The 12,978-nt window shown below is 49.7% G+C and overlaps 1 protein-coding gene across 2 annotated transcripts in view; it reads left to right on the plus strand.

The window, feature by feature from the left end:
- Positions 1–12,978, plus strand: part of dennd2b (DENN domain containing 2B) — a 44,808-nt gene that overhangs the window by 21,108 nt on the left and 10,722 nt on the right. For both annotated transcript variants that reach the window (XM_067248762.1, XM_067248761.1), the window contains exons 4-14: positions 1,277–1,422; positions 5,181–5,305; positions 5,763–5,969; positions 6,629–6,728; positions 6,955–6,999; positions 7,564–7,748; positions 8,606–8,715; positions 9,215–9,284; positions 10,766–10,843; positions 11,941–12,081; positions 12,236–12,384. In XM_067248762.1, coding sequence (XP_067104863.1) covers positions 1,277–1,422; positions 5,181–5,305; positions 5,763–5,969; positions 6,629–6,728; positions 6,955–6,999; positions 7,564–7,748; positions 8,606–8,715; positions 9,215–9,284; positions 10,766–10,843; positions 11,941–12,081; positions 12,236–12,384 — 1,356 coding nt within the window. The remainder of the gene's footprint in view (positions 1–1,276; positions 1,423–5,180; positions 5,306–5,762; positions 5,970–6,628; positions 6,729–6,954; positions 7,000–7,563; positions 7,749–8,605; positions 8,716–9,214; positions 9,285–10,765; positions 10,844–11,940; positions 12,082–12,235; positions 12,385–12,978) is intronic.

Below are 12,978 nucleotides of genomic sequence, written 5' to 3' on the forward strand. Positions count from 1 at the left end.
AATGAGCTTAGTCTCGGTGAACATTAACCCTTAGATCAAAACGGAACCAAATGATCTTCATACGGAAACAATGATAATCTCGATCCTTTTTTTTGGTTTAGGCACACGAATAGACAGCCTGGGAAGGACCCCTGTTTCTGTTCGTCATGCTGTTAGAGTTGTGTAGCTGAAATCCTATTGGCGTTGTGGAACACTTGACATTGTTTATGGTCCTCCTTCCATATCCCCCTTTGGATACTGAAGGCTGAGAGCCAAGCTAGTTTGGTCCAGTAATGAGTGAGAGCCAGGCCCTGCCAGCGCCTTCTTGATGAGCAAGGAGGAGGAGACCCTTTCATGTCCCTGACTCAGAGTCAGTGTTTAACATTCCTGCGGCCCAAGCAATTTCAGAGGACGCTTAAAAGCCACGAGCCGTCAATGGGGCAGGCATGAGCTCACTGCACTAATGCATCTCGCAAAACAGAAAATACTTTCTCCTTCTCTCTCCTCTCTCTCTCTCTCTCTCTCTCTCTCTCTCTCTCTCTCTCTCTCTCTCTGCCTCCATCTCTGTCTCTCTCTTTTTTCTTTTTACATCCAGGCATACATATGTTATCATTCTATGAACAGCATACAGTACACAGGCTGCGGGCAAACATATTGCATTGTCATAAATAGAGAGGAAATTGTTTTCTGATTGGAGCACATGTTGCTGTCAGCATAATTCGATTTGCATCGGTCTCCCTCACCAGTCTCCAGTAGGTGGTTTTTTCTCCCCTCTCAGTGTGTCAGTGTAATTGGCAGCTTTAGAGAGGGTTGTTGAGGGATGAGGTATATTTTGGTCTCTGGAACATACTGGTGGCTTTCATCTGCTGAGGTGGTCCAGTCCTGATTGTAATCAGCCTGTGGACGAAATCAGGAGTGGCCCAAAACCTCTGGACTGCTCTCCTCTGTCAACACTCCACCGTGTTTCACCAGCCTTTTCTCTTCTGTTGTGTCCTTTTTGTCTTCCGTACAGTACTGTCTCCCTCTCTCCCTTTTTCTGTCATTCTCTTTGTTGTTTGTCCCTCCCTCCCTCCCTCCCTCCCTCCCTCCCTCCCTCCCTCCCTCCCTCCCTCCCTCCCTCCCTCCCTCCCTCCCTCCCTCCCTCCCTCCCTCCCTCCCTCCCTCCCTCCCTCCCTCCCTCCCTCCCTCCCTCCCTCCCTCCCTCCCTCCCTCCCTCCCTCCCTCCCTCCCTCTCCTGCTGTCCCTCCTCTCTTCTTCTCCTCAATCCAACCTTCACACTGTCTTTTCCCGTCCACAGGGAGTCATGTGAGTCGGAGAACGCTGCCAGCCAGCCCTCCTCACACCCGTCCTCGCCCACAGAGAACGGCACCGTCCCCGCCGAGTCCCGCAGTCGCCCCGGCTCCAAAAGCACTTTAGAGGAGAACGCCTATGAGGACATAGTAGGTAAATATGGAGCCCACTTCTGGAATCTCAGAGGACTGGATAGATCCAGTCATGACCTCGTACCTGACCGAGGTCATCTCAATGACTACAAAATGCTTGCCTAAAAAAAGGGCATTTGCACAGTATCGAAAGCTCTGTAATGCCCAACTCTTCTCAGATGGTCGATGATAGATTGGTGGAGAGGTTTAATCTCGGAAACACTGTAACAATTTCAAATTCAGCATGGAGGAGATGGGGTGGAGTTATGGTGGCTGCATCTGTCATCATATCAGCCTTTATTGATTTGTACAAAAATGTATTTCTTAATACAGTAGGTTACATGCTCTGTTTTTAGACAATGGTTATGAGCGAGCCAGCAGCAACAGATGGGTTATATAATGCTGGCCTTCCCCTGGTGAACAAGAATTTGACAGTCATGGTTTAAATTTGTATCGTTTCCCCTTTCTATGGGAACAACCAACCCTTCCTGAAATACTGTCTATAAAACGTCAGAGCTGAACGAACATGTAACTCATTGCTGTTTGTTTACTCAGCACTGCATGGCAGTGTTTGGACCCCAAAATCAATACTCATCACCCTGTCATGCCTTAAAACAAACACTGACTTTCCTTTCCTCTCAAGAATCTGGATTCCATCATGATTGGACTGGGTTTTTTACCACTTTGGGAAAATGTCAAACTGACAGTGCTTTATTCCAAGTCCAGACCTTCCAAAGCCTGAGGCAGAATTCCCATCAATCACATGTTCTAGAGGTATGTGCTCTCCAGCAAGGCTTTTCACCCATGGAGAGTTTTAGTGACATGCAGAGGATATCACCATGAACACGACCAACTCACAGCTCTCAGTGCCGAAGGGTTACACACTAAGTAATAGTATGGAGCGCTGGACATTTTTAAGAGCCAAATTCCTTTCCACTAGGAAAGAAGTCAGGGCCGGCAGCCCAGTGAAAACGCCAGCTCTCCAGAGGAGCTGCATGTGGCGCTGACGTCTGTCACGTCTGGTCCGACGCTATAAATCCCTGCTCTGCTGATGAGGCTGGGACTGGACAACCACGCTGGCCCACCGAGTCAAGGGGAAACTGAGGGTAGAGAGGGAGGAGGGGGCGAGAGAGAACGACTGACATCTGTCTGTCACGCCTGAATGTATCCCTAATAAAATGTAGTTATGGCAAAGTAAAAGGATGAAATGTATAGGAGTGGTTTTGATACAGTGTGTATTACCCGCGATGACAAGGCTCTCTCTCTCTCTCTCTCTCTCTCTCTCTCTCTCTCTCTCTCTCTCTCTCTCTCTCTCTCCCTCTCTCTCTCTGTCCCTCCATCGTCTTTGCACTGTGGCATTTTATTCTCATCAGTAGAGATGACCAGTGGTCCCAGGCTGAGCATGAATGCATGACCGTGTGGCAGAAGGGGGGGGGGGGGTGACTATCATGCGAACCCCAACAAAGCCTCCATTGTCTGGCCAACACCTCAGAGAGTGTGGGATCGGCGATGCGGTTCCAACATTTTTGTGAATGCTGATTAGTTCCAGAGGAATCCTTTGCATCTGTGTTCCTGTGAGCGTGTCCCCAGAGAATCTGCTCCCGGTCAGAGCTGGCTGGCTGGCTGGCCGAGACGCAGACACGGAATGGCGGTTTTTTATCCGATTACTGGCCAGCGGTTTACAGGTCTGACGTTCTGTTTGAGAGGAAGTTGCATCGTTGGGAGATGAGTTAGGTCTCTGGACGCTCTTATTTCAGCTTGTAGACCAGAGAGACAAGGACAAAGCACTTCACTAACCATGTGGAGAGATCATAGTGATTCTTTGATACCTCCAGAGTCCCAACTGTCAAGATCCACGTCGAGAATCATATTCACTTGCGGTCTGGGCTACAGATTCATGATACATGAATCATGATGTTTGGCCATTGTGTGGAGTCATATTTTGCCAATTGGGAATAGGTTTCCTTTCCTGTGAGGCAGTGACTCATTTGACCCAGACACATGGCATCAGCTCATGGTGGAGCAGGGGTAAGATGGCTGGAGAGCCTAAGACAAACTTTATCTGTTCTCACACTCCTGGGAATCCCCTGACTGGAGTAAACATTTCCTTTGCCTATGTCATCATCATCATCATCATCCACCAAGATTGGTTCAGGTTATGTAAACACACTGTAGATGTCCTGCAGACATGGGCTAAAATATACTATACTCCAACTGGTTTTGCTTTTGACTATCAGATGGTGTGGGATCCAAAAATACTGTACATCTCCCTGCATAGCTTGGTCCCAGGATTCTGTCCTCAGGGTGGATGAACATTATGGTTTTGTGGTGCCACCAAATGTTTATACAGAACTGCACCCCATTTTGGTCCGCTGTACATTTCTGTTGGACTGTTTACCACTTGAATGGGTGAGTTGTGGATTGCAGCCACTCCTTGCTGAGGGATAGTCTGCCCATAGTCATTTCACAGGGTAATCCAATACTGACATTGTGTGTATAGTCTCGCCCTACTTAAAGACCCTATTGTGTAAACAGAGGTGCAATCACAAGTGTGTGTTTGAGTTTGTAAACTGCATGTCTATGTCTGACTGTGTGTGTGCGCTGGTGGATGAGTCTCTGTGCCTTTAAGGGTGTGTGCGTCGTGTAAGTGTGTTTGCTGTCGAGGTGTGTCTCCTCCTCCACCCAAACCCTGCGCGAGTGTGTAACATTTGGGTGAGTGCAACCCAACCAGAGGAGCTGATTAGTACCCTCCGAAGCATCAGCATCCAGGGAGATATATAATCTTCCCAGCAGGCTTTCATTACAACGCAGCCCCAGTCTAATGGAGCCCTGGATCAACCAGGGGTCAGCCCAACCCAGTTATTGTCCCCCCACAGCCCTAATCACACACGGGGAATCAGTCTGGAATTTCACCTATTCTGTATCTGGATGACACGGCAGAATACTCTTGAGGAGCATGAGTGTCAAGCTGTTCTGCTTTACCGCTTAGTCATGTTGTTAAATTAGCCTTAAATACACTTTTAACCCGCATTACGTCGTGCCATTGGCATAGGCCCTCGTTGTTCTCTAGATACCAGGGTTTCCCCCTGATGCAGGACATAATATAGGAGAGATAATAGCCAGTCATACATTAAGTTGAGTTTCTTTAGAAGGCTGATTCTTTTCCTCCTGTGAGAGCCTTCTCCCTGGTGCATTCAGACACCATCTGGCCCTGTTTTCCTTCTTCAGTGCAGTTCCTTTACTTTCTCACAACCTTTTCAGACCCAGCCAACATACTGTTCTCAGAGCACATGTCTGAATGGACATGGACTGCGGCGTTACACAACATCTTCATCCGAGCTGGCCGCTCTCCAAGTGATGTCAGCGAAGGCAGCTCCGTGCGGAATCACTGTTTTCCCACCTCTGCTATCTGTTACCGCCCGAGGAACAGCATTTCAGCATTTCCTTGGAAACAGCAGTCGCAGTCTATTATGAAACACCCCGCCTAGAATGAGCAGTAAAAAAAAATACGTCGGCCTCGGTGTGCGATGATGTCATGACCGACCGTGACACCTGAGTGGTTAATATCCCCCCCCCCCCCCCCCCCCACAGACAGTTGGCATGTCCTGGCTGTGACTCACCAGAGGCCCGGAGTAGAGTAGCCTCCAAACGGTCACCGGGGGTCAGGAGGACTAGAGGGGGTCAGACACGTCCTCTCTGTGTGTTTCTGGATTTATCTGCTGTCGGGAAGCGAGTTTGGTCTGTTTAAACGTTAATGACCTGTGAACTGTCTGCCTGCAGAGAAGGAGAACCCGTACGAGGACGTGGACCTGAAGCGGAGGAGTCTGGGCCGCAAGTCTCGTCTCGCACCGGAGAGCAACCGCACTTGGACCTCCACGGACAGGAAACTCAACTCTCCTCCTCAGGTGAGTCTGCTGAGGGACCCCGCTCTGAACTGGAACGTCATCTGTTTTCTTGGGGTTCAAATATTGCCCCCCAGAATATAGTTTAGACAGTTTCGAAACTTGGACAGGATCCCACCAAAATCTTGTTTCACAGCAAGGTTTCTAATTTTCTGCTCTGCTCTGCTGTGAGCTGTGTGATGTGTTCCATTCAGCTGTCCAGCTAGTCTGGAAATGTAGGTTTGGCCCTCAGGATTTAATAACATGGGTGGCCTGTGTCTTATGGTAGAAGTTGGTTAGAAAGAGTTTCCTATTATTTATTTGAGTAGAATCCCCGCACTGCTAGCCAAGAGCCTTATAATTGGATCTCACGAACTGTTCATATGGTTAAGATGCTAAGTGTACAAGTTGATCATCCCCCCTCCACTTTTTCCCTCCTCTGCCCCCCCCCCTCCTCTCCCCTCCCCCCACCTAAACCCAGCTGCCCTCCAAGTCCAGCAGCCAATCCCTGCGCTTGTCTGGTCCGGCGGACAGGAAGAGCCACCGCTTGTCCCGCCTCTCCAAGCGCCACAGCCACGACGACATGCTGCTGCTGGGCGTCCCCCCGCCCCCCTGCGGCTTGCTGGACGACGGAGTGAGCAGCGCCAGCGACACCCTGACCTCCCGCAGGCAGCGCAGGATCCCCAAGGTACCTCCCCCCCCCCCCCCCGCCCCCCTCTCAGAGAGAGAGAGAGGTCATGCGGACTGGCGCAAAACTATCGCAAGGGTGTATTTCCACGCGTTCTTACCTAGCAACAGTCCAGTCTGTGAGATACGGTCTACTCTAGTATTGTCTCAGGCAGGATCTTTTCCAGTTCCGCTCCCTCTATCACGCTGAGCTAGCAGACTTGAGGAACAGACCCGTCTGGCTCCATGTTCAGCACTTCATGATCCCCTGCTCTTCCCTCCTTCCATACACTCCCTTCAATCTGGAGGGGCCGACTCTGACTCTGAAAGTTAGCTGCTCACTGAAAGTTTATAAATACTCTTTTAGGGGGAAAGAGAACGTTTTGTGAACAATGTGTAATTGTACCTCAAATCTGGAGTCTTTCGGTACCTGTCCTCACGGACCGTGCTGGAACTGAGCCGTATTCGTTTTTACGATTTCAACAGGTCGTGTATCAAACTGCGAGCCCCACGGTTAGTTCTGGTTGTGCCGAGGGCTCTGAAAGGAATCCGATGTAAATCTCCATTTCACTCCAGGGGAGCTGATGTCCATGAGCTCTGATTCACTTCACCATTACTGAGGATTAAATAACCCTCTACTTTAGAGAGTTTAAACAGTGGACTTCCTTTCTCTGTTTCCAGCTGGTCCAGAGGATCAACTCCATCTACTGTACCAAACGAGGCAAGAAGAGGCTGAAAAAACTCTCCTTGTCCAACATTGAAACGGCATCTCTCAGAGGAGGTAAGGCTCTCCCTTTCTCTCTTCCCTCTCTCTTCCTTCTCTTCATCTCTCTCTCTCTCTCTCTCTCTCTGGATTAGGGAGTAAATATTTGTGTCTCAGCCACCCACATAGAGTTCCAGTCATGTCCTCTGCCTGGCATAAACATGCGTTTGTAGATCTGCCCTCTAACCTCACAGCAAACAAGTTTTTTTGTCTTTTTTCTCTCCTGTCTGGTATGTGTTTACAGATGACAACAGCGAGAGTGAGAGCGACTCTGATGACAGGTTCAAAGGTGAGAGGTCACAGCATGCCGCAGAAAGCCAGTGTATGGTGGGAGATATTGCACTTGGGCCACAGCTATTTGTCTCTGGACTCACAGAAAGCCTTTCTCACTGTGCACATCACAGCCGCACACGTCCCTGTTAAATCTATCAAGTCACTGTTATGAGACATCTAGCCGTTGGCTTGTTGTTGGGGCAATAAAAACTCCCTGAAATAGAGACGGATTAGTGACAGACACCACAAATGTTCCTGTGACTTTCATAAGCTGACACCTCCATCTGCACAGCTTGTATTGTTTGATGCCGTTTTACACTCACGCAAATCGCTGGCGACCGTAGTGGTGACCTATAAGGTTTGTGCTTCCTTCTGTGATCTCGCGTCTACGTGGCTAGGTTTGTGTTCTCCCTAGGATGAGCAGGCTTATTGGGCAGCTCCTTGTCTGTCTCTCTGTGTGTGTGTGTGTGTGTGTGTGCGTTGCACACCGAGTTAAGTTCATGTCAGGGTGTTGGCAGCAGTGCTAAACCCAGGCCTGGTTGTGAGGTCTGAACCCTTCCTCCTTCCCTCCCCTTCCCAGCCCACACCCAGAGGCTGCTCAAGCTGCAGTCTATCCTGCGCCGGGCGCCCAGTTACCGCACCCTGGAGCTGCAGCTGATCGAGTGGCAAGAGAGGGAGCTCTTCGAGTACTTTGTGGTGGTGTCTCTCAAGAAGAAGCCCACCAAGAACTCCTACTCTCCCGAGGTCTCCTACCAGTTTCCCAAGGTAAGGAACCAACCGACCAGAGCAGCGGGGGAGCCCTGAGGGGGCCGACCTCAAGGTCGCCGGGGTCGTTCTGCAGAGCCTTGTTAGAGTCTGAGGGTTTACACACACATGCCAGGGAGAGAGTCCTTCCCTGTGTGGGTGTCTGTCTCGGTATGGCTCTGTGTGTTGTCCTGTGATGTATGGAGCCAAGTGACCCCCGTTCATGCTAGAACATCTAAATAGCATTATAAATGGCCCCATTTTCCAACAGAACAATATTTATTTGTAGGGTCAAATACATTAGCGTTATCTTCTTAACTTTTAGTGGCCATCACGGCCACTTAAGTCCAGGGTAGAGATGAAGAGATTGAGGAGGAGGAGGAGGAGGAGGAGGAGAAGGAGGAGGAGGATCGTAATATATGGGCTCAAGGGGCCCTGGGAGCTTATTGACAGTAAGTGGTGTAACCAGGAAACAGTTTCTATGGCAGTTAAGTGTTTAGTTACTCAAAGATCTTTTATTTAAGATTTGGTTCGGTGATAGAGTCCCAGTGGAGATGGAGGCATGCTGGTTCACTGCCAGAGAAGAGCCTGACCCAATGACGTCTTAGGTCTTGGGGAGGGAGTCAGGGAGGGTGGGGGGGGTGGGGGGGTGATAAGGAGCAAGGGTGACCATGTGTGGGAGAATGACTGAGCTGGTCATTTCTCCTTGGATGTAGAGGAGGTCCTTGGGGACTCCACCGTGAAAAAAAGACGGACAGTTGAAGGAGAGAGCGACTCTGTGGCACTGTGTTTCAGGCATTTCCTGTTCCCATTCCCCTCCTCTCCTCTCATCACCTCTCCCCTCCTCTCCCCTCCCCATCTCTCCTCTGATCTAACAGCTAGAGAGACCCACCAAGCAGATGAGGGAGGCCGAGCAGAGACTCAAAGCCATCCCTCAGTTCTGCTTCCCAGACGCCAAGGACTGGAGCCCTGTGTCTGAGTACAGCAGGTACGGCCTCACAACCAGATCCATCATCTCCCCCCCCCCCCCGCCTCCCCGCTCACTGCTGCTGTACCAGAGCTACATCAATAAATAATGACAAACGAATGCTAGGTTAACCCGGACGGGGATGTAAGGGATGTATAACTCACCTGTGGGAATATAAACGGATGTTTAAAGTCAATATTACGGAGCCCTGTGTAGTCCGGTGGATAGACGGGAGAGATTTGATGGGTTTATCCAGTGTACTTGATCCTGCTTTTGTGAGTCCCCGATAGCGTCTTATCTCAGCACCACAGAGCCTGTACCACTTTACCATGCCTAAAGGCACCCTGGGATCCAACACTCTCCTAGCTTTGATCCCTGCTTACTAATCTGTACAATCTACATGTGTGGGTTTGACTAATGAGGACTGTGTGTGTGTGTTTATGTCGTTTCCTGTCTGTGTGCAAATGTGTATGCCCTTCCGCACGGGTATGGGAATGTGCGTGTGTGTTTTTCCTTGTAGTGAGACCTTCTCGTTCATGTTGACTGGAGAGGATGGCAGCCGGAGGTTTGGCTACTGCAGGCGTTTGCTGGTAAGCCGCTGTTGGTTTTCTCTGGGCACAGATCCCTGTTCACACCCCAGAGGGTCCTCTTTGTTATGACAGGCCTTTGTACGGCAGCCTCTGATATGTGTGCCTTGTGCCCCCTCCCCCCCTCCCCCCCACCCCCCGGGCAGGCTGCGTCACTAACCTGGGTGGGAACATTAGGTATGAGGGGATAAATTGAGTTTTAATGGCCGTGTGCAACAAAGCTGGCCTGTTTGGGTCTTTCAACACCACTGGTACGAACTCCAGTTAAACCTCACTCTGTGTTTAATTGGAGTTTCTCAGGAGAGGAATGAGAAGAGTGAAACCCTGAGAAGCAGGACTCTGTCACTGTAGAACACCAAACTGCAGTGGAGGCTTTGACCCCCTTTGAGGTTTTGATGTTGATCCCCACACTTTGGCTGGAGTTCCAAGACGGGGTGGTGTGTGATTTTGTGTGTGCGGTGACTTTATTTGCCGTTTGGAATGCCTAAGTATGTTTACACTCTTGTGTGTGTGTGTGTGTGTGTGTGTGAGTGTGTGTATTTGTGTGTGTATATGTGTGTAACACTGTATTTACACTTTTGGTAGGCAGTCGTAAATGGTTGCACATGCTTAGCAGACCAGGAAGGGAACTCACCTATAATAAATTATTGCAGTTTTCTGAGTTTCTGCATTGTTCTTGCTGACTTTGCTGTTGATCAAGACTGTCTTGATCAACAGTCTGTCTCTGAGAGAGAGAGAGAGAGAGAGAGACAGAGAGAGAGAGAGAGAAGAGAGAGAGAGAGAGAGAGAGAGAGAGAGAGAGAGAGAGAGAGAAGAGAGAGAGAGAGAGAGAGAGAAGAGAGAGAGAGAAGAGAGAGAAGAGAGAGAGAAGAGAAGAGAAGAGAGAGAAGAGAGAGAGAGAGAGCGGAGAGAGAGAGAAGAGAGAGAGAGAAGAGAGAGAGAGAGAAGAGAGAGAGAGCTTTCAGCTTCTTTGGCTGGTGGACGTCCAGGGGCTGGCATAGGCCACGCATTCCTGAGGACTTTAACCAAGCACCACATGCTTGATTTAATCATCCATTTGGAAAAAGCAGAGGAGAAAATTGCATACCTAATATGGACAAGTGGATTGGGATCTCTTGTGTGTTTGCATGTGCTCATTTGTGTGTGTGACTGTGTGTTTTTGGTGTGTGTGTTATTAGTGTGTTTTTGGTGTGTGTGTGTGTGTGTGCGTAGTCCCAGGGCCAGGGCCTGTCTGGCTCCTGTGATATGCAGGGCTGTGATAGTTTAGCTGGGAGGGTGAAGGTGATCATTAACTGTGCAGACACCGCACCTGTGTTTGTTTTACTATGGGAATCTCATTTCATCATCCGAAACATCCCCATGCTTCACAGAGCCCCATCTGAACATAGAAGAGCATTGTTGTGTCTTGGCCTCCTCTCAGGCAGGCCCACATGTGTCTCCTGTCCTCGGCGGCTGACCTGTGTGTGTCTCTGTCTCTGCCTCAGCCCAGTGGGAAAGGACCTCGGCTTCCCGAGGTGTACTGCGTCATCAGCAGATTGGGCTGCTTTGACCTGTTCTCTAAGGTGAGCTCAAGCCATTACACACACACACATACACACACATACACACACACACACACACATACACACACTGCCTATTCTGTCTCTCATCCTGGGGCTCCCAGCATGCTCTCTGCTCAGGTTGTGCCAACCTTCCCCTTTAGAAGGCACCCTGGTCAACATAAACCTTCTTTTTATGTCTTTTCTTTTTTCGCCCTCTGATTTACCAGTGTAATTGTTTCCTTCACTTCGGAGTTGTTTTAACATGAAACAGAGTGCTCATTGTGCTCAAGGTCTCCAGCCTTATCTTCCTACCCATTCGTCTTAAAGAAGGCATGCATTAAATCGAATACATTAGAGTGGAAGGGATTTTTATGTTGCTATGTTAGGAGTCACCATGTAACATTGAGTTTGGTTTCATGTCTAAGTAGCTTTCATCTGTTGCCAAAACAGTTCATACCGTAGTATAGGTATATAGGACAGCCAGTGCTGGTTCAGTTGCCCTGGTACAGATGGCTGGGTGTAGGTTTCAAAAGCCAGCCGTTTGTGGGTTAGAGTTGCGTAGGTGAGAGAGGAAATGTTCTTCACTCAGGAGTTTGAAGTGCTTTTCTAATAAATGTGAGAGGATGGGAGTGTTTGATTTCACAGGGAGCTGTGTGTGTGTGTGTGTGTGGTGTGTGTGTGTGTGTGTGGTGTGTGTGTACGAGGTAAAGGGAGTGTATGACCTTGAGTGTTAGCAGATCTCCAATGGAGTTTCCAGACAGGACCAGGCTAGGTCTCAAACAGACACATGGACATATTGGGTGGGATTTTTCTCAAATCTTTTCCACACATATCAGACTCACACGGAAACAACTCCGTTCCGTCTTTTTTTTCCAAGTGTAAACTGATCCCAGGTCTAGACATTTGCTGGAACTTTTATGCAGACAACAACCCACCACATTTCCATCCACTGTTGCCTTGGTGATCATGCCTCATTGTCACGGTCTATCGCCTTTATCTCCGTACGACCACGAAACAGAGCTCGGATTCCATCTTCTCATGTGGCTGCTTCTGCTGGCCCAGATCCAGTGGGGGCGTAACGACTGCACTCTCTGACCCCCCATCCCCTGTGTGTTCAGATCCTAGATGAGGTGGAGAGGCGCAGGGGGGTTTCGGCTGCCCTCGTGTACCCCTTCATGAGGAGTCTGATGGAGTCCCCCTTCCCTGCGCCGGGAAAGACCATCAAGGTCAAGACCTTCCTGCCTGGAGCAGGAAATGAGGTAGGACCTGCCGTTCGAGAACAGCCTCGGAACATATCTCAGTTATGATGTACCTATCTATCAGTCCTGAAGGCTTTAGATATAGAGGGGGGGGGGGTGTTAGGTTTGTCTGTGAGGTGTTGTCTGAGGGTCAGGTGGATGTGTTGTGTGCCAGGTCATTGAGCTGAGGAGACCCATGGACTCCAGGCTGGAGCACGTGGACTTCGACAGCCTGTTCAGCTGCCTGGGCGTGCGCCAGGTGGTGAGGGTGTTCGCCTCCCTGCTGCTGGAGCGCAGGGTCATCTTCGTGGCGGATAACCTGAGGTGAGGAGAGGCGCCGTGGCCCGGAGAGGAAAAGCGTCGCGCTCTGTGCGGTTGCACATTTTTACATCTCTAGTCATCGAAAGTCGCCTCGCACGAAGGCGAAACCGCGCTGTTTAGCGCCACGTAATGACACCAAGCTTATCCAATCACAGAGATCTTAAGCGTGCCACATTTCATCCCTAAATGGTAAGATATTTCCTAGAATACTACACCCCTGTCACACATGGTGGCCAAGGTTTAGATCCCTTCATGTCTAGGATTACAGTTCATGTTAGCAATAATATCCCCCCTCAGTTATCACTGGGGTCTGCAGTCCTCTCTCTACAGAGAGTCCACTTATGCTGACCCCGGTACAATAACAGCAGCATGACATGAGAGGGATTTTATCTCAAGCTCTCGTAAATTCTCCCTTTAATGTTTACGTTCGAGCCGAGGGCTGGCTGTTTTTGTTCTTTCAAAAAGGTTTTCGCCGATTCTAGAAACAAAACTGTGCTGAGCACATGGATCCTGTCTGTCCATGCTATAGATAATATGGGCCGCATTCCATACGGTATTTTTAGACCCCTCTTTCACCTGTCCTGGGACCTAGCCTCA

The sequence above is a fragment of the Osmerus mordax genome, chromosome 13 (genome assembly GCF_038355195.1).
Source record: "Osmerus mordax isolate fOsmMor3 chromosome 13, fOsmMor3.pri, whole genome shotgun sequence".
In the NCBI taxonomy this organism is placed as follows: Eukaryota; Metazoa; Chordata; class Actinopteri; order Osmeriformes; family Osmeridae; genus Osmerus; species Osmerus mordax.